At 56.7% G+C, this 25,908-nt stretch overlaps 1 protein-coding gene across 4 annotated transcripts in view; it reads left to right on the forward strand.

Annotated features, from left to right (window-relative positions):
• Positions 1-25,908, forward strand: part of NTN1 (netrin 1) — a 190,441-nt gene that overhangs the window by 106,895 nt on the left and 57,638 nt on the right. For all 4 annotated transcript variants that reach the window (XM_058704909.1, XM_058704907.1, XM_058704910.1 and 1 more), the window contains exon 3: positions 19,340-19,528. In XM_058704909.1, the coding sequence (XP_058560892.1) occupies positions 19,340-19,528 (189 nt within the window). The remainder of the gene's footprint in view (positions 1-19,339; positions 19,529-25,908) is intronic.

Below are 25,908 nucleotides of genomic sequence, written 5' to 3' on the forward strand. Positions count from 1 at the left end.
GGGGACACGAAGAAGTGAAAGACACCAGGAGATAAGAGCTTGTGGGGGGCAGTATGCACAAGACAAGGCGGCTGTGTTAGGTACCAGGCCCCGGCAGACCGGCTGTCAGAGCTCTGGGGGAACGGGGGGAGGGGAGGGGGAGGGGGACGGAGAAGAGACCGGGGACCCAAGCGCTGGAGATGGAGACTTTAAGAGGGCCTTAAAGGGGCGGTTAAGCATACGACTTTGGCTCAGGTCATGATCTCGCAGTTTGTGAGTTTGAGCCCCGCATCGGGCTCTGTGCTGATGGCTCAGGGCCTGGAGCCTGCTTCGGATTCTGCGTCTCTCTCTCTCTCTGCCCCTCCCCCACTCATGCTCTGTTTCTCTCTGTCTCTCAAAAATAAGTAAACGTTGGGGCGCCTGGGTGGCGCAGTTGGTTAAGCGTCCGACTTCAGCCAGGTCACGATCTCGCGGTCTGTGAGTTCGAGCCCCGCGTCGGGCTCTGGGCTGATGGCTTGGAGCCTGGAGCCTGTTTCCGATTCTGTGTCTCCCTGTCTCTCTGCCCCTCCCCCGTTCATGCTCTGTCTCTCTCTGTCCCAAAAATAAATAAAAAACGTTGGAAAAAAAAAAAAAAAAAAAAGTAAACGTTAAAAAAAAAAAAAAAAAAAAAAAAGAGGGTCTTGAAGGTTGGCCAGGAGTCCTCTGGGGCTGAACTCCCACCAGATGAGCCCCAGGTCGCTTGTGTCTGGGAGCCCCAGGCCAGCCTCCTGCTGCGCGCTGTTGCTTGATTGAGTGTGGCGGAGAAGGTTGGGACAGGTGTTCGGGCCAAGTCTGTGGCTGCCAGGGGCGAGGGGGAGTGACTAAGTGGGCGGGGCAGTGGCGGGACGTGGGGTGACACGAGCAATGGTGATCGGAGAGGTCGTGGGGAGCCTACGTCCCAAGCTGAGCAGTCTAGGTACGACCCTCGGGCTCTGTGGACCCAGGGCATGTTTGCAACAGGCTAAGCGCCTGGGGGAGGAGACACTTGAGATCCAGCAGTGGCATGGGTGCTGAGGAGGGAGTGTGGGGCAGGACCCCACGTGGGCAGGGAGTGGGCAAGATGAGGGCAGGGGGAGGCCCCAGTGGGCAGCCCGGGCGTCTCAGGCCCTGGTGCCTGCCACCCACATGTATCAGTCTCCCCGTGGCAGCACGCTGAGGGAAACCACTTCCCCCCAAAGCCTGGCTTCAGGGTCGACGGTGAGGCTGTTGCAGGGGGAGCCGCGTGGAGAGCTCGCTGGTACCTCACGGACCTCAGTTCCAAGAGAGGTGGCCCAGGCTACCCCTCCGGGCTCGCCCTCACTATCCCGGACACTCACCTGACCCCCTGTCTCCCAGCGTTTGGCCAAGAGAGCCTTCTGGGTGCCCAGCACGCCTCTCTGCCCGGCGAGGGAATAGAAAAGAAAGAAAACATGTCCTTGGCCCTCAAGAACTAACCATAACCACATTCGGTGGAACTTAAGTTAAATTTTTGGACCAGACACACAGTAGAAATATATTTACCGTTATGAACCCTGACCTAGTACGTTTGTCTGTGTATCCATCATCATCCATCTGTCCGTCCATCCCTCCATCCAAGTTGAATGAGCCCTTGCTATGTGTGGCCCACCCCGATACCTCCCATTCACTTCTTTATTTTTAGCGCTGTCCCAGAACCCATTACCCCCATCTCGTGACCTGCTTGCTAACGGGTGGTTACCTTCAGCTTGTTAGGCACTGACCACCCTGGAGATCTGAAAACGTCATGCTGAATACCACTTAGCGGGCAGTCTGGGAGAATCTGTCTGGCAGATTCCGGGGGCTGTGTGTGCCGTGGGTCACCAGGAAAGGAGAGGTCATCGTGGGGACAGTGATGAAGAGCGGGGCTGAGCAGTACTGGTTCCCCCCGCTCCTGGCCGTGTGTCCGCACCCCTGCTCCCGGCTGTGTGGCGAACGGATACCCTGTCTCTGAAAGCCACAGAAACAAAGTACGGCATGAAGTAATTTAAAGATGAACAAACAGGGGCGCCTGGGTGGCTCAGTCGGTTAAGCGTCCGACTTCAGCTCAGGTCGTGATCTCGCGGTTCGTGGGTTCGAGCCCTGCGTCGGGCTCTGTGCCGACAGCTCGGAGCCTGGAGCCTGCTTCAGATTCTGTGTCTCCCTCTCTCTCTCTCTGCCCCTCCCCCGCTTGCACTCTGTCTCTCTCTTAAAAATAAATAAACGTTAAAAAAAAGTTAAAAAGAGGTGAACAAACAAAATTGCTAAACAAGGCATGTGCCGAGGTCCACAGATTGCAAATGGAATTTTGGAGGTGAGCAAGCCCGGGGGCTGGCTTTGGATGGGATGGTGTCTGTCCAACCCTTACGACCGGAAGCCCCCCAGCCCCTCCCACCCCCCCGCCCCGGCACGGTGGGGCTCAGATCCCAGGTCAGCGAAGGGTTGACTTGGACAAAGGAAGGGAACGAAGGGATTTGGGGGAGATTTGGGAATTCAAGAGTAAATGGGACTTGGGACTTGGTGATGGAACAGGTGTCGGGGTCAGGAAGCAGGGGTGTGACCCCTCTGTGTCCAGCCTGCATGTGCTGGCAGGTGTCCTGGAGGACGGCTGGATTTGGGCCCCTGGGAGACTGGAGTCGGGGGCCGGGCGGTGGGACACACACATCAGAGGCCCAGAGAGGATTTCTGGAGATACAGGATGATAATTGATTCAGGTGAGATGCTCAGGGAGGGCAGTGGAGTGGGAGGAGAGGAGCACAGCTTCTGGAAGAGACCCGGCTTTGATTAGAGCGAGTAGGAGGGGACACAGGGCAGGGGAGGAGAGCCAGGTGGGGTGCCGCTTTGGAGGAAGCGGGGCTTGCAGAAGAGCCATGGACGGGCTCCGCAGGAGCGGTGGTGGCCATCGGTGGGGTCCGCAGCATCGAGGTGGCCTTGGCATGGTGTCCTGCTGGGACTGTGGGACGGGGCAGGCAGAGCGGGGTGGGTGAAGGTGAGCTGGAGGTGAGGCAGCCGGGGAGCCGAGATAGGGAGGCCGGGACAGAGGGCAGCTACCGGGAGCTGTGGGCTGCACGGAGGGCTCATACAGAGGGGAGTAAGCTGGGGGTCCTGCCGGTACGAGGGGGACGAAAGGGAGAGGCCAAGTGTCTGAAGGAGGGGAGAGGTGATGCTGTGCTTTCTGAGGAGGCACAGGGGTGAGGTCCGGAACTCAGAAGGGATACGGGCTTTGCAGGGGAGGAAGGGGTGGCCCCTGAGAAGGTGGCTTCAACGTGGGAGCCGCAGGATGGAGGCGTTCTTGTCTCCTCTGAGCAGTAGGAGGTGAGGCTAAGATGACAGGGGTGGGTGGGGACGAGGAGGGAGTGGCCGGAGGTTTAACGAGGGTGGAGAGCTTGAAGTGAGGGGTCATTCCAGGGAGAGGGAGAGGGAGAGGGAGACAGGTCTTGAGGACCCCTTCATTCATTCATTCGTTCATTCATTCATTCATTCATTCATTATTTAGTTTGAGAGAGAGAGAGAGAGAGAGCAGGGGAGGAGCAGAGAGAGAGAGGGAGAGAGAGAATCCCAAGCAGGCTTCAAGCTGTCAGCGCAGAACCCAGCGTGGGGCTCAAACTCACAAACCACGAAATCATGACCTGAGCCGAAACCAAGAGTTGGACACCCAACCGACCGAGCCACCCGGGTGCCCCATTCATGCATTCTTGACCCGGCAGGTATTATTGGGGACCTACTGTGTACCAGGCCCTGTGTCCTTGACCCTGGAGGTACGGCCATGAACAAAAGAGACAGCAGAATACCTTCCTGACCTCACGGAGCTTCCATTTGGGACAGGGGAAGCCCAGTAAATCAGTGGATGTGTGAGGTCTACGACTGCTGTTAAGATGATGCGAAGGGCAGAAATCCACGTGTGCCGTGCGTGTGCTAGAAGACGTGTGCTACGGGCAGAGCGGGGGCGTGGGAGGGCCACCAGTGAGCGTGTGGTTTTCAGGAGTGTGGCCAGGGCAGGCCTGCCTGGGAAGGGACAGCTGAGTGGTGAGGGGAGAGGAGCGGCTGTCTGGGGAGGCCGGTGGCCTCGGATTTATGGGGAGTCCCTCTTCCCTGTGGTGTGAGTTTCCTAGAAGGGCCGGCTGTGTGGGCCGGTGTGGGCCGGAGTAGAGGAGAGAGGAGGAGGTCATGACCATGAAGGGGCCCCTTCACAGGCCCTGATTGACTTGTTCACGCGGATGCTGGTGTGGCCCAAGCGGGTGGCCGGGCCTGACCATCTGCCGGGGAAGTAGATGGCCTGGAGACCCGGTGGGGGGCGGGGGGGGTCTCCTCAGCGGAGACGGGAGGGGTGCGTGGGATCACCTCTGGGAGTCCCATGAGCCCTGCCATATGTAGACCCCAGTTCTCTTACGCACCTGCCACAGAGGCCTGGTGGGCGCGATAACATCCGTCTCAGTGGGAGAAACCGGGGAGCATCGGTGTGGCCGCTCGGGGATTTTCTTCCTTCCGCATCGTCCTGGAAAGGAAAGACTGTTCCAGAGAGAAGCCCTTGAAGCCCTGGGCACGAAGCTGGCCGGGCGTGGCCCACCTCTTAGGCTTGTGTCCCCCTCGCACCTACAACAGCATGGTCAGAACGACCATCGGAGCTCAGCTGCTGCTAACAGGTGGACACCATCATTGTCCTCATTTCCAGATAAGGGAACTGAGGCACAGAGAGGTAACCAAAATGCACCCAAGGTCAAGTACACCGTGCTGGTGGGAAGGGCAGGATTCAAGGGCATCCAGCTCGAGGTTCACCTTCTTCGCTGTGTTTTACGAGCCTTATCTCATCGGATAAGGGAGTGCTCAGGATTACTGCCCCTTTACAGGCAGGGGGTCAGGTGACGGGTCCCCGGGCGCACAGGTGGAAGATGCCGACAGGCCCCTAAACCCGGTCTCAGGACCTCCCCTCCTGCCTCGGTGGCGATTGCTGAGGAGACAGACGGTGGAACCTGGTCCCTCGCCCCGACTGCGGCCTAATGAATCCCGGGATTGCAGCTTGTTTGAATTTGTGAAGTTAATTGGTTTTCCAGACAGAACCACAGACCAGTGTCCCTGCCTCCTGCCCACCGCGTACTCCCCCCACCCCCGGGGGTCCGACAGCCGCACGGCCATCTCGGGTCCCAGTGAGGGCCAAGGATGGGGGAGAAGGGCCTCGGGCGGCCGTGAGGACCGCGGTGCCTCCCCCCGAGGCTGGCCCGGGCTCCCGGCCTAGGAGCCGGGGCAGGCGCATGAAATCCGAACTCTGGAGGGAAATTTACTGCACAATAAAGAAAGAATGGCCCGCTTTGGGGACAATTAAAGCCACATTACTGTGGAATTACCGAGGGCGCCCAGGGAATTAGCCAAAATCCAAAGCAGCCAGAGCACCAGGGCCAAGAAATGTGGGGCGTTCACATGCGGGTCTCCCCCTCCCTGCCCCTGGCCCCTTGTACAAGGAACCTGTCTGGTTCCCAAACCCCCTAATTTTAGGGCAAGAAAAAAACACTTCCAAAGACGTTACCTGAGGGGCACTGTTGTTATAAGCCAGCCCCCGTCCAGCTCGGCTTGTGCCTGAAAGAGTTCTCTTCTGGTTTCAAAGCCAGCAGAGGTCCAGGGGGAAGGGCTCAGCCCCACCGTTTGCAGCCGGGAGCTGGGGAAGGTGCCAAATTCCGAGCTGGAGCCCAGCGGAGGCCTCGTGGACTCCGCGTGGGGCCTCGACGTCCCGGCCTGGAAGATGGGCTGTTTGTGAGGCTGTTCGGTGGACAAGGCAGATGAAATTAAGCCTCCTTGGTCCTTCGGCACTTTTATTTTATGGCTTCCTCTGGGGAGATGAGAGGAAAGTCGTCCAGCGCGGGGCGTGTGAGAGAGCGAATGTGTCTGTGCTGGCGTTCCCTCTCTGCGGAGAGGAAGGGGACGGAGAGCTGTTCCTGCCGTCGCCGGCCGGCTTTGGGGCTGGGGGAACCCTGCTCTCTCTGGTTGTTAGGGAGGGAGGCGTTCGGCCACGTTGGCCCTGAAAACAGTTTGGACGAGGAGGCTGGAGGGGTTGTTCGTTAAGGGACCCTCCTCATTCCCCCCTAGGGCCGGTCCCTTGTTTGTGATTCCTGCCTGGGAGTTTCGCCCTGATAGAACCAGCAAAACCCTGGTGTGGCTTATTGTCCTATGTCCGCGGGATCTGTGCAAAATGCCCCACACTTCCCAGCACCACCCATCGAGGACATGCCAGCCGCATGTAGCGGTCCTGGGACATTTCCACGGAGGACTGGTCTGCCCTAAAGCCTTTGAAACTCTGAAAGAGTGGCTGGTGTTTTGTTTGTTTGTTCGTTTGTTTTTAACTAAGCCCCCACTGTCCCGCTGTCCCTGCGCAGATTTTTTTTTTTTAATTTTTTTTTTTTTAACGTTTATTTTTGAGACAGAGAGAGACAGAGCATGAACGGGGGAGGGTCACAGAGAGAGGGAGACACAGAATCTGAAACAGGCTCCAGGCTCTGAGCTGTCAGCACAGAGCCCGACGCGGGGCTCGAACCCACGCACCGTGAGATCATGACCTGAGCCGAAGTCGGACGCTTAACCGACCGAGCCACCCAGGCGCCCCCCTGCGCAGATTCTAAAGGCCAACATCCAGCAAATGCTTGGGCTACAGAGTGATCATCTGTCCACGAGGAGCAGGTGACCGTAGTCCCCAGGCCATTTCCCCCAGATAACTAGAACGTCGTTGCAGAGGGACCATTGGGTTCATTTCCTGCAGATTAATCCCCCTCACTTGTCCGCAGGTAGACCGATACTTCTGCTGTCTCCTTCAGACATGCACGGTCCCTGGCCCCAAGGGCTCAGGGTCATTTCCAGACTGGAAGATGTCTCAAGACACCCCTTCTACCTGTGCGCGTATGAGATCAAACCGGGAAGGATCTCCCAGCCCAGAGGCAGAACGGTGTCTTCTCCAAGGCTGAGGTGGCAGGGACTTCACCAGTCTCCTTCTGCCTCCTCCTTGGAGCCAGACTCTCCTGTACTGTGTCCCCCCGCTTGAATGCTTCTAGAAGCGGCAAGATCACTCCCTCTCCAGGGGGTGGCCCATCTCACTCTTGGTCTCCTGGAATCTGCCGTTCCTTGTCACTCCCTCTGTCCTGCGCTCGGCCCCCTACATTCTTCAGTGACGTGACGTGTAATTAAAGCCTTTAACTGTGCTCTCAGAAACGCTTTCCTGATACCTAAACGAAGGAGGCCTGCTGGTGTGATGAAAATAACTAGATTCAGAGGAGAGGCACAGAGTTGTTGGTCCATTCCACTGCGAAGCATGTCCTGATGAAAATGGCCTTTTCTGCCTGGAGAGTGGGGGCCATTCCGATCAAATTGCCCACCCCCTCCCATTTCTCCCTGAACGGCGGTGTGATTCCACGAGGCTCCCGCGGGATTCAGGGACCCTCCCGCCCCCGGCCGTCCTCCCCTTTTGCGGGACTTGTGGATGCCGACAAGATTACAGCTGCCTTTGATTTAAAAAAAAAAAAAAAAAAAAAGCTGTTACGTAAAATCACACATTTTAGGCAAAGCACACGTCTGATGGGGATCTGGAAGGTGTCGGAGATAGGATAGCTGTGCGATTCTCCGGGCATTCTTTTCTTTTCACTGCAAAGTATTCGTTGACGTTCCAGTTTTACTGGGCATCCTGTCGTAGAGCGAATTAGGAAAATGGAAAGGCAGGTTGACCTGGAGTGACCCGCCGGGAGCCCGGTTTCGGGCTGTGGCCGTCCCAAGGGCAGGGAACTGTGTGTCCCGACCCTGGGGCTCACAAGGTCCTGTGTACCGGGTCGGATCCCCGGAGCAGTTTGGGCCCCAGGTTCGGCCGGTCTCTGCAGCCGCCCGCCTGAGTCAGAGTTAACCGCAGAGTTGGCATAAGTAACAGGTCCAGCGGACGAGGGGTACCGCCCGTGGGTCGGCGGTGGCGGGAAGGGAAAGGTGTCCTGGGAATTGCATGTTTTCCCTTCTCGGTGTCAAGGGGGGTGTCAAGGAGGGCGGAATCCGCCGCAAGTCATTAAGTCCCCCCTCGCCGCCAGCCTCTCCCGTGGCCGCTGGAGTCCGGCCTCGCGTCTCCAGCCCGGCATGTGCCAGATCCGGTGATGGGACCCATTACAGATGGGAAATGACTCCAGGGAGCCAGGGGCCAGGCTTGGCCGGAGCGGCTGGCAAATCCGCCTTCCTGTGTCCGTTTAAGAAAGCCCGGGGAGCATGGGCATCACCTCTGGGGAGGAGGGTTTGGAAGGAAGCCCCAGGGCTGCCAGACAGGCGTCTGGGCAGCGTGGCCGAGCCACACGGGGCAAGGAGGGTTTCGTGGGGACCAAAGCCGTGGGGGGAGGAGGCTCTCTTCGGACAACCTCTTCTACTTCGAAACTTCTGGGGCTTCAGGAATGCCTCCCGGCAGCCACGGGGGTGTGTACCAAGCCCTGTCCTGCCCCCGGCCATGCCATTCTTGTGTGCTGGGGGTCCGGAAAGGGCCCTGAATCAGGAGCGCCCCTAACTAGTTCCAGGTCCTTGGCGAAGTCTCTCTGCCTGCCCTGGGGCCGCATTTGTCTCCTCTCGTCTTCCACAAGAGGGTGAACTGGGAAGAGCTGAAAGCCCCGCACCAGCTCCAAGATCCTGTTTTTGCCCTTGGGGGGACAATATCGTCTTGCCGTGCTCGGCAGATAGATCTGGCGTGAGGCTGGGGTTGGGGGGGGGAGCTGTGTTCATACGGGGTCCTGTTGGAAGGAAGAAGTAAGACCTCTGGACTCTGGACCTCTGCTTGGCAACCAAGTACCCTTGCGGGCAAGAGAGTTTGCATCTTGTAGTTAGTGGGCTGCCCCCTCCCCCTGGAAGTTTCCGGAACAGGGAGGTGACAAGGTGAGAGGAGCTTCAAGGGGGATTTGGGGAGGAGGGCTGTTGGAGTTGGGGCGGATGGGGACTGGAGTCCCGGGGCTGAGGGGGAGGCGGGGAGAGGTGACAGGGCAGGGTCCCCTCTGCCCAGCTGCCTGGGGCGGGGCTCTGGAAAGGCCCACAGGGAGGATCTGAGGAATAGGCTGCAAAGAATTGATGACTGCTCCCGGCTCACCAAAGCCTCCTTGGCATTTCCTCCACGGAGAGGGGCCTCCCCGCCCTGCGACGAGGAGGGTGTTTGTGCGGTGGGAGCCCTGAGTTGTTCCTTAGCAGCCGCGAGAAAGGAGCTATCGTTTCAAAGCCTTAGGGGAGGCAGAGAGCAGCCAAAAAAGGGCAGAGGGAAGAAAACGCTAAGATGTTTACAGAGAAGAAGAAGAAGAAGAAAAAAAAAAAAGTCAGTGGAAAAAGTGACGGCGAGGTCAAGCCGATTCGGGGGTGGCCCTGCACGGTCCACTGAGGAGGGGGGCCTGCCGCCCCAGCAGGGCCACGGCTGTGCACAGGGGGAGAGCAGGGCCGCTGACCTCGGTACCCTTGACCCCAGCCCCACTTCGCCATCAGCCTGATATCGGGGACGCCCCCTCTGCCCAGCTGAAGTTCACGGTGCTGCTGGAGAAAGGAGGCAAGCCCCCGCAGACCTCAGATCTGTCCCCCCCGCCCCGCCGCACCTTCCTTCTCCGGCAGCAGCTGGAGAGGGTCTGGCTGGGTGTGGGGACAGCTCCCAGCCACTCCTTTGTCTGACACCCCTACAAAGGGGCCGGCCTTTCCCAAGCCCCACAGGTGTGAAAAGTTTGTTACCCTCAGTGTTTGTTCAGCCCTATTAGTGGTCTGAGGGACTGTTGACAGAGGACCCCTTTGTGTGCAGACTCCGCTAAAGCTCTCTAAGCCCTCGACAAACACAGGCCACTTATCTCCCGGGACTTTATCAGGAACCATCTAAAGCCAGATCCCAGCCTCCTTGACTGACACCGGGGACCGGGTTCCCGGTGGGTTTTTATGGTTCATTTTTCTGACCACCTTGGTCCATTTCTTGTAGATTCTGTTTCTGATATCAGAGAGAAAGCACAGGTCTGGGGGTCAGAGTTTCGGTTTTCAAGTTGGAACTTTTTTTTTTTTTTTTGAAGAAGGATACTGTTGTGGCTCCCCAGGCCTTATGTCCACCGAGGGGGGCGAGGCACGGCAGAGAGACTTGGGGAGGGGTCCGGGCTCCTCCTTGTGAGAACGTGGCTTTGGGGGCTGGGGCTCCTGAACCCACTGGCCAATTCTCTGCTTCTAACCACCAAGCCACCCTCTACCGACCCCCACATGCCCCAAAGTGGATTCCTTTTCTTTTCCTTAGAATGGCTTCCAGTCGATAACCTGGTGAGTATCCTTGCCATGCCTGGCCCTTCTGGAAGACCCAGGTGGGCACTGTCCTGTTGGCCACCCCCCCCCCCAACCCTGGACAAGCACGTGGAAGCTGCAGCATACCCCCTCCACTCCCCCCCCTTAACCCCGGGCCATGCCCACCTGCGATTTGCCTGTCAGCTGGGGCTGGTCTATTCTGCCCTTCTCACAGCCCCGCCTCTTGTCCCCTCAAGTCCCAGCCCCCAGGCTTGTTCACACCTGGAGCAGACCCCTCCTGAACTCCCACGTACCCTCCCCACGAAAATTTGCCCCTTACCTCCCAGGAGCTTTGGTATCCCGTGGCTCTAGACTTCTAGGGCCAGAAATCCTCACACCCGGGGTTCTCATTTCCCAGCCAAGAACACGAAAGCTCAGGCAGGCCAAGTGGGTTTTCTAGGGGTGCCCACCTGGGTGAGCCTCAGAGCCGGCACCAGCCCCCGGGGTCCAGGTCTCCCAAATCCCCTCCAGCGGCCTTTCCTCTGGCCCTTGCTGCCTTGTGATACTCTGTCGACTGGTGCTTGGGTGGCTCAGTCGGTTCAGCCTCCGACTCCCGGCTTCAGCTCAGGTCACGATCTCACGGTTTGTGAGTTCGAGCCCCACACCGGGCTCCACTCTGACAGCACGGAGACTGCTTGGGATTCTCTCTCTCTCTCTCTCTCTCTCTCTCTCTCTCTCTCTCTCTCTCTCTCCCTCTCTCCCTCTCTCCCTCTCTCCCTCTCTCTTTCTCTGTCCCTCCCTGGCTTGCTCTCTCTCCCTCTCTTAAATAAATAAACTTAAAAATAAATAATAATTACGCTCGCACGTTAGCGCCAAGGACTTTGTCTTCACACAGCTTTTTTCACCTCTGCATCATCTGCACCAGTGGTTCTCAAAGTGTGGTCCTTGAGTGGGCGGAGTTCCATCCCCTGGGAACCGGTTACCGGTGCGGACCGTCTCGCCCCGCCTACAGCCTTAACCTAGCGAATCAGAAACTTCCAGGGCTGGGGCTCAGCCCTCTGGGTCTTGGCAGGCAGTTTCCGTGATTCTATGCACCCACGTTTGAGAACCGTTGCACGTTGGGGTCTTGGAGGGGGAGTTAGTGGCTACTTGAATTGCCAATCAGAACTCGAGAGGAGGAGGGGGGCGTAGTCTTGAGAGTGGGACGTGCACAGGTGTCAACCCCACAGCAGCAGTCCTTCCCGACTCAGAGGCTGACGTGTCGTCCAGGGGGCTCTGTCGGTGTTTGTTGAATGAAGAAACGAACCAGCAGTCCTGCAGAGGCGGGTCCTGTCGGGGACGCCAGTGTGGCCCCATCCCACGACTTGGGGTGGTGCTCAGTCCTCCCACACGTGCTCTCTGGAACCCAGGGGATCCCACAGAACAATCCTCACCTCCCCTGGGCTCTGTCACGTCCGACGTGGACCCTTCACTCGCTTCTTTCAGACAAGCGAATTTGCCAGTTCTCCTGGTCCGTGTCTAGGCGATGCTTTCCGACGGCCCTTCAATTAACATCGATACACGGCACCCTCAGATGATCGCAAACCCTAGGACCCTGCCTGGAAGCAGATTGCTCTTGCTTCTAGTGTCTGGGCGATTCCTCAGTCTGTCTGGCCCACCCCAGCCGGTCACCGCTCGCAGAATCCGGCCGGTTGACGCCTCTGGTGATGAGCCTGAAGCCCTCTGTTTGGGAGATAGGGGCAGACCTTGGAGTAAGGTGTCCGGCTCACTGTTATATCCCCAGCACCTTGCCTCACGCCTGGGACGCCGTAGGGGCTCAGGCAGGATCTGTGGACTGAATAAATAAATCCACAAGCTACCGCACTTACCACGAGTATTAAGTGAACCCTGCGGTCTGGGCTGTGATCGTGTTGTCAATGCATCTAAATGCATGGTCGTCTCTCACTTATGCCCAGCTCACTACTAGGCACGAGAGTGTCCGGGCCCCAGGCCTGCGTCTCTCGGCCCCGCTCCAGGAAGGAGCCCGTGGGGAAACCCAGCTCAGGGTGTCCCCAGGTGCTGGCGGGAGCCAGGTGCGGGGAGCAGCCGCTGCTCGGCCTGGTCGCCTTCTGCGGGGAGCTGACATCTGGGCTCAGACAACAGGCCACGTGGGGGCGGAAAGTGTAAGATTTATAAACAAGGGTCAGACCGTTTCTAAATAAATAGGATACCACATAGAGTAGCGAAGTAACAGATAAAAGGAAATACAAGCTGCCTCAAACTCTTAAAAATAATTCAAATATTTGCATCGTTCTGAACCAATCGCTTACAGAGTAGTTTCTTTTGAAACTTTGCCTGCTGCCTCAGAGGATTCTCGGCTGTAAACTCTACCCCTTATCTCCCTTTGAGCTCTCTCTCCAGGGAGCGGCTCACATTCCAACCCGTTTCTTTCGCTTTCGTTGCCCGTGCACTAGCCTGCGACGGGGCTGCGGACCCGCGACAGCAGCACCTGGGAGCCTGTCAGGAATGCAAACTCCCAGGCCGGCCCCAGACCTCCTGAAGCTGAATCTGCATTTGAACAGGTGCCCAGGTGGCCCCTGTGCCCGGCGCAGTTGGGGCAGCTCTGGCTGGTGGGAACCTGGCGTCTGTGTCCCAGTTCTCAGGGCCTGCGCTGTCCACCGAGCAGAATGCCCTGTGTGAGTGTCAGTCCTGACGGCACTTGGGACAGTTGGACATTCCTGATCTCCTGTGCGGTTGCTAGACAGCCAATCGTTCTCCTTGGAGGCAGAAGCATGCTGAGGGCAGGACTCTGTCCTGTTTGCTGTCGTATCCCCGGCATTCAATCAGCTCTGCACCTGCTGAGTCCCGTGGTCCCTACCCAGTAGTCACAGACAACATTGGCGAAGGAGCTGGTGAGGAAAGCAGCACCCGCCTCCAGCCTGCAGGTGCCTATCATGCCCCACACTGCCCCTGTTGGCCTGGATGTGTAGAAATTTGTTGATGATCGTGGTAGATCCGAGGGCTGAGCTTACCCCGGGGGTGCTGGGAACCAAGGGCTGGGGAGCGTTTTCTTGCGTACAAAGCCCCCAGCCTGTGGACAGTGCATACGTAGGCCAGTTATTTTGGAAAGTGTAGCTGCGGATATGTAAATCTAAGATTTCTATTGTGCTAGAGAAACAACATGGGGGTCTCCTTCTTAAGAGAACTGCCCTGGAAGGGAGGGAAGAATTAAGAGGGATCCAGAGTCCTGGGAGGGCACAAGAGGGCCCCTGGCTCCAGCCCAGAGCTCTGAGGGGGCCCATTGTCAAATGGCCTCACTGTTCCACTGAGAGAGCCCCTGAGCCGTGTGAAGTTCGGGGGACCCAGGGCCAGAGTCCCTGAGACACAGGGCCAGGATACAGCTTAACAGTGTCTTCAGGATCCTTTCTGGGCCTGGGAGAACCCAGGCGGGGGACTGGAAGTTAAGTTTATCGAGGTCTTCTGGGAGAGTTTACCCATGTTTGGTAAACTCATCAAACCAGTAGATGCAGATTCAGTCTCTATTGTAAGGTCCTCCTTGGGGGTTCTGGGAGGAATCGAGGGCATTCTAAATGTGGGTTTTTCTCCTTAAAGCGCTGGAGTCTTACTTGAGCAGATGGGAGATAAATTGGTGAGTTAAAGCAGCAAGACAAGTTTTAAGTAGCTCAAAGCAACAATAAAGGAAATGTCACAAATGTCACAAAGCCATGTCTTGTCAGAATGTGGCCCAGGCAGAACACACAGTTCTCCATCTGTCTTGTCTATCTACCCATGCACCCATTCATCCATCCACCCATGCACCCATCCACGTACATACCTGTCTGCCCATTCATGCATGCATCCATCCACTTATCCACCCTTCTCTCCATTCATCCATTCACCTGCCCACCTATTGATCTATCCACTCGTGCACAAGTCCACCCAGCTCACCCATCCATCCACTCATCTATCTGTCCATCTGTCCGTCCATCCATCCGTCTGTCTGTCCATCCATCCATCCATCCACCCACTGACTCATCCATCCATCCATCCAGCCAGCCAGCCAGCCAGCCAGCCAGCCATGTGTCCATCCATCCATCCATCCATCCATCCATCCATCCATCCATCCACCCACCCACCCACCCACCCACTGACTCATCCATCCATCCATCCATCCATCCATCCATCCATCCATCTACCCACCCACTCGGCCATCCATCCATCCATCCATCCATCCATCCATCCATCCACCCACTCACTCATCCATCCATCCATCCATCCATCCATCCATCCATCCATCCATCCACTCATCCGTCTACCCACTCACTCAGCCATCCATCCGTCCATCCATCCATCCATCCATCCACCCACTCACTCAGCCATCCATCCATCCATCCACTCACTCAGCCATCCATCCGTCCATCCATCCATCCACCCACTCACTCATCCATCCATCCATCCATCCATCCATCCATCCATCCATCCACCACCCACTCAGCTATTTATTATCTTTCTTCCTTCTGACTTGCCCACTTTGGCTCGCTCTTGTCTATACAATGAAAACATGTCGAGATCTGCTCTGGGCTAGAGAATGTAAGGGCAAACACTTGCCTTGTCCTCTAGGAACCAGCACACTCAGAGCATTTGTCCCGCTTTATCTGAGAGCTTGTTGCCGAGAGCCCTCGTCTGCCCCCTCCTTCCGTCAGATAGGGAGCCCTGGATAGTTGAGGAGGCATCATCCATCCCTGTCTCCCTCATGGCCAATGGCATAGGGCCTGGCATGTAGCTGGAGCACTCAAATGTGTGTTGAACTGAATGGGCCTGGGGGTTGATGAGGGATCAGACAACCCATCTTCGTGGGACAGGTTTGGAAAAGCTTAAGGAATGGTGGTTACAGGCATATGTTAAAATAGGATTTAGAGGATATTTTGATGGGACCATCTCTTGGGCCCCTTTCCCCATCAGGTTTCAGGAGGCGGAGATGGAGGGGGGGTGAACTCCTGCTCCTACCTCCTGCTTCGTGTTACGCCCCTGGGTCTGAAACGCAGCCACACGTGATGTGTCCTTGGGGATCCCCACATGACAGCTGAAGGAGGGCATGGGGCTTGGCGTCTAGGCCAGACCAGCTCTCTCTGGGTGGCTGGGGGACCCCTGGATAGGACGCAGTGCCTTGCAGGGCTCCTGGCCCTGGCTCACCGAGGTTCGTCAGAGGTTGTGCTGCCCCCCTGCCCCCTTCTCCCCCAGGCTGACCTCTCTGTTCTCACAAAGCTACCCTTTCCTTCCCTTGAAGCCTTGAAATCTGATAATGAAACTAATACCCAATATTTTTGCCTCCAAGAGAGGCAGGAGATAAACAGGAAGGCCTGAGGGATTAAGGTGTCTTTCTGAGGGCCTGGCTGGGAGTGGGGTGACATCTCTGTGTGGAGCTGAGGGACCCAGATGGGGGCCATTCTGCCTGATGCATTTTTCCATTTGTGTAGAGAAAATAAAACACAGAGAAAAGAAAACAAGCCGTAAAATACTTTGCAGAAGCCTGAGCGTGGGCAATTGCCACTTGATGTCCCCTGACAGCTCCAAGAGGTGGGAGGGAGGGGAGCCCTGCCTTTTGATGTCCGGCCTCTGAGTTTTCTTTTGTGTGACCGGTTGTTTGGGAAGAACCTTTTGTTGGTGCAAGGTGCGTATGGAAGACGGATACCACCTGGGGCTCCCCTTGGGGTGGGGAAGGGGGGTTGCTGAGCTCCCTGGAGGGGCTCAGAGGTTCAGGCAACCCCACTGGGGAAGTGGGGGACAGCTAGCACTGTCTTTATGGAGGAAGACACAGGATTAGCATCTGCCTCCAAGAAGGACCAGAAGATACTGCTGGTGGGGCTTTTCCCAGTACGAGAGGGCCTTGAGGAAGCCAGACCTGGGTGCTCTTCCCAGATCCCTGTCCCTGGGCAGGGGTGCCAGGTCCTTTGACTTCCGTGCCAGTAGGAAAGCTCCAGATTCTGTACTATAGTCCCTGCTGTTCCTTCCAGTGATGTGGGTCCTTTCCTCTGAGGTGCTGGGCCAAGAGCCAGAAGACCCAGGTTCTGGTCCTGGGCCCCCATTTATTGCCTTGGTGCAATAAATGGTAGGTCACTTAACCCCTCTGAGTAGCCCTCAGCACCCTCACCTGGCTGAGTCCAAAGGGACAGTGGACATGCATACACATGCACAATGGTCCCTTGTGTTGGTGGGCAGGTGAGGCTGAGCTCAGTCCCAGACACTGAAGGGGCTGAGGGACCCTTGGCAAGATTCTCAGGAATCATTCTCTGGCCTCATTTGCCTTCTGATTGCTTCCACACTCAGGCATAAACTGAGGCTTTCCCCCTTGTGGCCCCTACAGTGCCTCCCCTTGAGCCCCATCCTTCTCTTCTTGTCAGTTGAGTGACTAATGGGCGTGTCTTTAGCAAGAACATTTAAAGAAACGTGTACTGTCAGAGAGACCAAATTAAAGAGGCAAAATTTTTTTAAATCACAAAAGTAATAAATGAATAAGAAGCTGGTACAAATTTGTGCCACTTGTGTGGTAGAAAAGACACAGAGTTTTTAATCAATCGTATGTAAGAGCACTGGACGTGGTAAGAAAAAAAAACAACCCCACCTTATTTGAAAACTGAGCAAATGGCATGAACAGGCAATGTACACACACACACACACACACACACACACACACACACACAAAAGAAATATAAATAGAAAAACAAACACATGGCGAAATGTCCAACCTTACTGGGAATCAAAGACATGCAAATTAAAATCATGTGTGTGTGTGTTTTCCAGACAAACTGGCAAACGTTAAAAAAAAAAAAAGAATTCTGATACTAAATGCATGTTGTAATTTTTTTTTTCAAGGGTGTGGCAAAATAGTAGCTCTCATATCCTGCTGGAAGGGAGTGGAAGCTAGGACAGCCTTTCTTCAGGGCAATTTGGATCCTGAGTTAAAAACATGTAGATTCGAAAGTTAACCCGGTTGTGCTGTCTTGAGAAATTCACTGCACAGCAGCCATCAGGGCAGGGCACAAATATACAACCAAACCCGCCTCTAAATGCACCTATTGGGGATTCCAGGGAGCCAATGACATATATGCGTGCAGGAGAGGATTAGACAACCTTTCAAAATCACGATGAACCGTATCTGGCATTAAATGGTGGCCATCATTGTGAGAAAATAGGCCACGAAGTGAAATGTACAGTATGGTCCATGTCCATGGGAAAGAATAAAATAGCTCCACAGCTGAGCAAAGGTTAATTCAAGCCTGCAAGGAGAGACCCCTGCATTAACAGCGGTCGCTGGAAATCTGAGTGCATTTTCTTCCTCTTTTTTTGCTTTTGTTTATCAAGTGTCTGGCCCCACGCATTTCTTTAGACGTTATGTAAAATGCGATTTGAAACATGCTTAGCACAAAAGCAGGCAAAGTGTATTGAAGCAAGAGTGGGCAAGACGTAAGCTGGAGTATCCTGGAGGTACCAGCCTACAGAAGCAGGTCATGGGCGTCATGGGGTGGTCTGAGGGGGCCACACTGGATGCCAGGGGGTTGGGGTGGGGGGAAGATGGGCCAGGGACAGACGTTGAAGCCAAGGCTTGGAGGATAAGAAGGATGCAGACAGATGAGGCGGAGCCTGGGGAGAAGAGGGTCACGGAGGGGGCAGGCAAGGGGTCCTCGTGCATGGAATGCTCTAGAAACTGAAAAAGATTTGGGACAGCTGAAACATAAGAATGAGAGCGGGTGAGCAGAGCTACAGTGGGGAGAGAAGCAGGACCGGCTTATTCGGAGCTCCGAGAGCTGTGACATCTGATTTAGATTTTACCCAGAGGAACATCGGCAGGGCCACTGAGAGATTTTCAGTTGGCAGTGGACATCCTTAGATTGCAGCTCAGAGCCGCTGAATTGCGCGTGGTGTCGAGGCAGCCTGGAGGGCCCAGCTTGGGCGATGGATGGGGTGGTGAGGAAGGGATGGGTTTGGGGGAGGTGCCTCTGGGCCCAAGTGGAGGCCCCACATGGGATGCTGGAATGCGCATTTGGGAGCCAGGAGTAGGAGGCAGTGACATCTGAGCAGAGGGGAGAGGGTGCTGAGTCCTGAGGGGTGTGCAGGGAGCAGGCAGAGGGAAGCAGGGGACTGGCTGGGCAGGAGGAAAAGCAGATAAGAGGGTGCCCAGGGCCGTGCGAAGCTTCCCGAGGGGAAGGCGGGAAGGATGACAGTGTAGCGGCCCCCCCCAGCCCTCAGTGCACTCAGAGCAGCCCAAGACAGAGGACAGCCTGGTGGCTGGAGCTCAAGGGGGTGGGCAGTGTGCCTGGCCAGAGCCGAAAGCCCTGGAAGCAACACAGGGGTCCGCTCTGGCTGCTCTAACAGAAAACCTGAGGCTGGGCGCTTAACCAACAGACGTGCATGTCTCAGGGTTCCGGAGACTCCAAGTCCAAGGTCAAGGCGTCCAGAGGGTTGGTTTCTCCTGGGGCCTCTCTCCTGTGCAGGTGCACCCGGTGGGTCCAAACTACCTCTCCCTATCAGGACTCCGTTGCATTCGCTGACGGCCCACCCTCGGGGCCTCATTTTGATGTCATCACCTCTGGAAAGGCCACATCTCCAAACACAGACCTGTTCTCGGGTGTAGGGTTAGGGCTTCTGCATACAAATGGACAGAGGGGCATCATTCGGCCTCCCCCCCCCCCCCCCAACAGGCAGGATCGGGGCGTGAGACGAGGCGGATGCCAGCTCCACCTCCCAGCTTTGAGGGGTGTGTATGTGTGATGGAAGGGTTGGGGATTGCAGGTTGCTGGGTAGAAATGAACAGACTCCGTTTGAGAGGGAAGCAGGAGCCACGGCCGTGGTTCAGGTACTGCTGGGTGGCCGGTGGGTGCTTCTGGATCCAATTTTGGATGCAAAGAGGGGAGCCAAGGAGAAGCTCCCACGGAAGGACTGCGGTCTGGCCGGGGAAGCTGGGGACAGTCTCTCCCGCAGCCCAGCAATGGAGCGGGAGATGTTGGGGACAGTCTCTCCCATGGTCCAGCATTAGAGTGGGGGGATTCTGGGGACAGTCTCCCCTGCGGTTCAGCAATGGAGTGGGGGGATGTTGGGGAGTCTCTCCCACGCCCCTGCCCTGACGCCTCTCCCTGCCTCCCCGCAGCCTGTAACTGTAACCTGCACGCCCGGCGCTGCCGCTTCAACACCGAGCTGTACAAGCTGTCGGGGCGCAAGAGCGGGGGCGTCTGCCTCAACTGTCGCCACAACACCGCCGGCCGCCACTGCCACTACTGCAAGGAGGGCTACTACCGCGACATGGGCAAGCCCGTCACCCACCGGAAGGCCTGCAAAGGTAGGCAGGGCCCCGGGGCCTCGTGAACACCGTCCCCTCCCTCTCTCTGCTTTTCTGTTTCCTGGTCCCGGGTACGGACCTGCCTGGAAAGAGAGCGGGTCATCTGCACGCATGCGCACACGCGCGCGCACGCACACGTACGCGCACTGACGCATGCGCACACGGGCCCCCGGCCTTCGGAGGTGGAAGCCAGAACAAAGGGGCGATGGAGAAGTGGCTCCGAGGAGAAGAAAGGAGGTGGGACCCCGGTGAGGGTGCCGGCCCCGCCCCCGCCCGGCTGCTCTTCCGGCTGCACAGGTGCGCCGCATACCACAGGCCTGGGGTCAAGTTCGCCAGGCTTACCGGCGGCGGCACAAAGGGCCCTCTTTTACCGAAGCCACGCGGACCTATTCCTTTGGATGTGTGCGCGCCCCCCTTCCCCCCGGCCCCCCGGCCCTCGCCCAGACACACACGGTCACCGTCGCGGTGAGGTCGGCCCGCTTCAGGGGCAGGGTCTCCGAAGGAACATTTAATCCACCTGCAAATAGCTTTGCTTCTCAGGACACGAAGTTAAAGGGAGACCGGAGACTATTTTCGGTCACGGAGGCGAGCTCGAATGTTTTAACTTTCTGCGAGGTGTTTTTTCTCCCCTTGCAGAAAAGCAATGGACAGATGACTCAGAGGAGCTGATGACATGCCAGGGAACTTAGTGACATAGGGGGTGGGGAGACGTGGCCCCCTCCCCGCTCCACCCCCCGACTCCACATTTGCTTTTGGGAATTCCAGGAAACTGAGCTGTCCGGGCCCAAAACTTGGGGTCTAGGGCCAGAGCTTGCCGTGAGCAGGGCTTCCCAAGAAGATCTTTATGCTTGAGGGCTCGTGGCCACCATCCAGCGTGGACGGGGTCCTGACGCGGGCCTGCGTAGACTCCCACACGGGCAAGACCCCAGCCTTGTCAGGCTCAAGATGATGAGCTGCGGTCGAGAAACCCCTCAGTGGCCACGGCTTAGCCTTTGGATGAAGCCAGAGCGTCTTATCAGGAAGTCTGCCAGATGTTGGGCACTTGTGTGCAGGACCGATCACCCGAGTTGTGGGCCTCAGTGCGAAATGAAACCACGGGGCTTCTTGTTCTGGAATTGCTAAGAATTTAAAAAATGGCAGCAGCAGCAGCAGCAGATCCTTAACCAAGCACGTGCCCTTGTGAGCCCCAGGCCCATGAAGCCGGCCCTGCTTGTGGAGAATTACTTTTCTCCAAAACAAAACAGCCTCCCGGTCTGTCTCCTCCAGGAGAAATCCCTTCGGCTCCCCAGGAACACGGATGAATCCTGTGGCTCCCAGGACACCAGCAAGCTGTCTTCCAGATCTGTGGGCTCAAGGCTGCCTCTAGTGGTAGTCAAGAGAAGTTTACGCCTAAAGGCAGCTGGGCTATTTCCGCCTCCCCAAAACAGCCAATCAAGGGGAGGCTCCCCTAGGAGACTTTGAGTAGCAGCTGACGTGGCCTGGGAGAAGGACCCCAGAAACGTCTACCACGGCGGGAAGGCATGACCAGGGAGAGAGGGCTTTGGGTTTTGAGACCATAGTTGGAAGGTATCCAGCCCCTTTGCTTATTGTCTTTTGTTTACAGAAATCAAAGCCAAAGTCTTGGAAACAACTGGTAGACATCGATTCCTTGGGGGAAATTTTAATCACGGGGAGGCACTCAGGTGGACGGCCCTGTGCCCGTGGTGGAGAAGGTCTCAGCTCTGCGTTGAAGGGCAGTGGTTATGTGCTGTGATGCCAGCTTCTTTCTGCCTTTCGTGAAGGAAAGTTGTGTCCCCTGCAGAGGCAGTTGGGAGTGGGGGCCTCCGTCATCTTACCATTTGCCTCCTCTCCCTCTGCTCGCTTGATGTGGAAGGTGCAAGAGCCACGTGTGGCCTCTCGTGGCTCAGGGTGAGATGTCCGGAAGCCACAGGGTCCTGGGAACCTGCAGATTATCCTCTGGGGCCCTGCCACTCCGGTTAAGTGGCGTGGAGACACCCGGTGGTCCTGTCTCGTTATTTCGAGCACTGTGGCTGGCCTTGGTGGCTCTGTCTTCCCTCTGAGCCTTGGACAGCAGCTGCCTCCAGGTTTGGTGGGACCCTGGGAGAAGAGCCCGAGGAAGAGGACAAATGTAAGAACCTATTCTGCCCAGAAGGACGCCTGTGGATCCTGCCAGGAAAACGTGACAGGCAGGCAGAGGTGGGACAAGGGGTCTCCTGACTTGCAGGAGAAGACAAGCCTTCAGGGATCCTGCCTCCTGACTGGGGAGGAAAGACAACTGCGAAGAAGATCCCTTCCCTGATTGGTGAACAAGAGGAATGTGACCTGAAAGGTCCCGCCTTTTCATTGGTGAGAAAAGGCGTCTCTCGGAAGTTCCTGATCTTTCCCCTTCCCCCTCCACGGAGGGGCTGAATCTTTGAATCCTCTGTTCCCCCTTGGGACGTTTCCCACCAGACTGAGACCCTGAGCTCTTGGGGGGAACCGGCGGCAGGAGGTCAGATGCCGGCAGGGGACTGTGTACCCTTGAGGTGTTCAGACAGGAGTCTCTCTGTCCCTCCCCAACTCCCACCCCACGGAGTCTGTCCACCGTCTTGTCTTTGCAGGGTGGGACGGTTTAAGGAAATGGTCCCAGCATTCTGCTCTGTGATGGGTTGCTCTCAGAGGCTGCTGAAGTCTCCCAAGTCCTGGAGATGTGCAGCCTGGCCAGGCCCCGGCCTCCCGGGGCTCACCTTGGGGAGCCCCGTCATGGCCTCACGTTCTGTGCTTTTTCACTCTGTTTTGGAAGCATTGCACTGGGGTGGGGGTGGGGGGCACTGGGACAACTGACAGAGGCTCTTGACTCCAATCGACAGTTGACCTGAGGGTGCTTGGGAATGGCCACTGGGGCCCTCTTTACCCCTGACTTCCCAGGGCCTGGGAGGAGCCCCAGGCAGGGGGCTGAGGCCACCCAGGCACTGCTGATGATTGGCTGGCTCTCGACCTTGATCGGTTGGAGCAGGGCTGGACCCAGACAAGAACAGCTTGGAGCAAGGGCATTAGATTCCAAACGTTATTATGCAGTCGTCCCATTTGGGAAGTTACATAGCAACAAATTCGTTGGGTTCTTTCTCCCCTCCCCTGGTTTAGAACCAAGCCCGGGGCTGGCTGGCTGGGCTGGTGCATACAAAGGGCTGTAATAAACATGCCCAGGGAACAGGCGGCTGCACTCTCGGCTATTCAGTGCAATTTCACAGCACTGGGAAGGCCTCATTATGGCGTGGGCTGTTGTCCTATACAAAGTCAGATGAGATGAATTTCTCCCTTTTCTCCGCAGAATGGTTTGTGAAAGATACTCTCATCCTGGAATCTGTCAGAAGATAGGCGGTTTTGTTTATCGTTTGTCTTCTTTATGGACTTGGGGGCTCTTTGCTCTTTGGGGCCGGCAGAGAAGACGCCGCCTTTTAACCATTCCAGCCGTGTCTCCATTTAAACGATATTAATTTATCATCTTCCCGAACCATCTGTGACGGATAAAGACGTTCCGGGAGTCTCCCGCGAACCGAGTCGCGAAGAGAATTAAGAAATTAACCGGTGCATCTAGCGCCCCGCACAAAAGGGCTTGAGTCCCACGTCGCTGACCAGCAGGGTTTCTTTAGTTGGATGCGCTGCCCCCTTCAAAGCCGCGGTCAGCGTGGGCCGGTGCAGGTCACCAAGAAGGTGTCCGGGTCCTTGGAATATGCGGGCTGTCATGGGGCAGCGCGCGCTGGTCCTCGCCGCTGCCCCCCCCCCCAACCCCCTGTTTCTTCCCTCAGCTCTGCGAGAACCTGGGGAGGAAGTGGGCTCCCCGACCCACCCCCTCTGGCTCCCTGACCATGAGCGCGGCTCCCCTTGTCTTTCCTACCCTCGGTTCTCGACCATCACTCCAGGGCACCCTCAGTAGATTTCTCTCTAACTTGTTCTCACCTTTGGTTGCAATTTGGCATCACCTGGAGATTTGAAAATACACCTGAGTCCTACCCACCCCGCCCTGGGGGGATTCTGGTTTATTTAACGAGTCAGATGAGACCTGAGCGCTGGGGAATAGGAGTAAGGTGGGGGAGTTGGGGGGCTGTGCTGGCGTTGAGAAAGGAGGCGCTCACAGGGATCCCCAGGGTTTATTCTTTTGAGAGGAGAGATTTATCAGTGAATTCAAGTGTTTTTTTTTATGGCTCTCTTGATGAAAACTGGGTGGGAGGGGGTTGTGTTTAAAATTTAAAGAAAAGAAAAAATTAAATTTTGCCGGGCAAGGTTGGGAGCTTAGCTGGTGCGTCCTATGGTGCTTGTGTCCGGAGGAAGGCATTGGATCAGCTGGTTATCACAGCTAGATTGTGTGTGTGCGCACGCGCGTGTGAGATTGCATCATTTGAGGGTTTAGTCACAGCACAGCTAGGAGCCTGGGACCCCATACTCCTTCCTGACTCTAAGGTGGTGTCCATGCAGCCTACAAAAGCCTAATAGCCTTGGGAGCGCCCTTTCTTTCTGTGGGTCCCTTGTGACCTTTCCTTTTCCTGTCTGTTATGCCGGGACTGCAGGGGAAAGGATGGTTGTCTCAGGCAGGAAGGCACTTGGCGGCCACAGCAGCTCCCAGCTTAGAGGACAGAGACCACCGCACGAGGGGGTGGGTGCTATCAGGGTGCTCTTATGGCCCAGCACCCATGGAGAGAGAGAAAATCCCCCATGGAAGAGCCAGCTCCGACTGTGGCCGCTGTGGGCGCATCCTCTCCCTGTTCCCTGGGGAGCGTGGAGGTCAGAAATCCCGATCTCTGGCTTTGGCTCCGGGTTCAAAGCCTGCAGCGGCAGGCAAGTCATGTGACCTCCCTAGACCTCAGTATCCTTCTCTGTGAAATCGCGTCCAGATTTATGATCTCTGAGTCCCAGCCAACTTCCACATTCTACATCCCGCGTGCTCTTTTTAAATGTTCAAAATTTTACGGGTCCCCCCCCCCCCACAACAATGGGACAGTGTCCTGTGTCAGTGAGGTTTGCGGCCCGGGAACTTGGAAAAGCTGGTGGAGCCAGGAAATCGGGTGCAGGTGGTTGGGTCCCAGGGTCTTTACAAGTGAAGAGAGTCGTGGCTTCCGGGACCGGCCCACACAGTGCCCTGCGGGGCCTTCCAGGCTCTACTCTGTGTCTCATTCCCTGGCACCCTGGGTGTCAGCCACCTCCTCTCTGAAGCCCACCCATCCTGGACATTCCTGGGGAGTCCCCAGAGGCCCTGCTCTTGAGCAGAAAAGCTCTAACTTTGATATCTGAGCTTCCCCAGTTGATGGAGAGCATTTTGCTTGGGGATGTCGAGGAAACCAGATGTTGTAGAGGAGGTCCCGGCACAAGGCCTGTGCTCCGTACCTGTTAGCCGTTAGGCGACGGGGTTGGGGGGGCGGTTAAGATGAATAACTAGGGGTCCCTGCCCCCGCCAGCACGCACACAGAGCAGAGAACCTCAGGTTGCCTTAGTGTGTTCAGTGAGTGGAACGGCCCCTCTCGCTGGAAGGGCTCGGCCCGGGTGTGGACTCGGAGGCCGATTCCCACAGGACTGGGCAGGGCCCCGGGGGTTTGCCCCAATGCCGTTGCACACTGTCCATCAAGGATTGACACGCCTTGGAAGCAAAAATGACAAATGAGTTGAACGGCAGAGATGGGTGCCGGGCAGCTGCTTGCGGAGAGGTGGAGACGGGCCGCGTGTGTGTCCAAGTACATCTCAGGGCTACTAAGGAAGGCCTGGCAGCCTCTTGGGGGCTCCTGACTGGCCTGGGGCTGGGAGGGGGATGCCAGGGCCCAGCTGGCCCCCACTACCCCACTGCACAGGACCCAGGCCCTCCGGCGCCTCCCCACTCTGCTGTCTAGCCCCTGGCCACCTGCCCTGAGCCTGTGCGTGCACACACACACACATACACACACACACACACACACACACACACACCCCTCAGCCTCTCTCTGGGAACCATCTGTAGGACCCGTGCCTTCCGCCTCGGCTGTAAATCAGGTGCAGGAAGGCTATGGTTAACTAGATCACGGAGGGTCAAATAACCCAGCTTGGGATTAGAGGGCTCTGCTCCCCTTTCGCTTCCTCCTGTCTGCACCTTGATCCGAAGGTGGCAGGGGAAAGGCGAGGTAGTGCGACTTGAAACATTTATTCTTTTGTGCCTTGTTAGCAACTGCTGGGAGAAAGGAAAACACAGCTAGGGAGGAGGTGGACGCAGACAGCTGAGATGCACTTTGTGGATGTAAATTATCCTCGCTCCCTCATGAGCATGGAGAATTTAGGAGTGGGGGGTGTTCCACATTGGAGTTGCTGATGATCTAGGATGTGAGGGGATTATCTTTCCTGCTACCCCCTGCTGGGGCTGGGATTTGGCCCCAGTTTGT

The sequence above is a fragment of the Neofelis nebulosa genome, chromosome 16 (genome assembly GCF_028018385.1).
Source record: "Neofelis nebulosa isolate mNeoNeb1 chromosome 16, mNeoNeb1.pri, whole genome shotgun sequence".
Classification (NCBI taxonomy): Eukaryota; Metazoa; Chordata; class Mammalia; order Carnivora; family Felidae; genus Neofelis; species Neofelis nebulosa.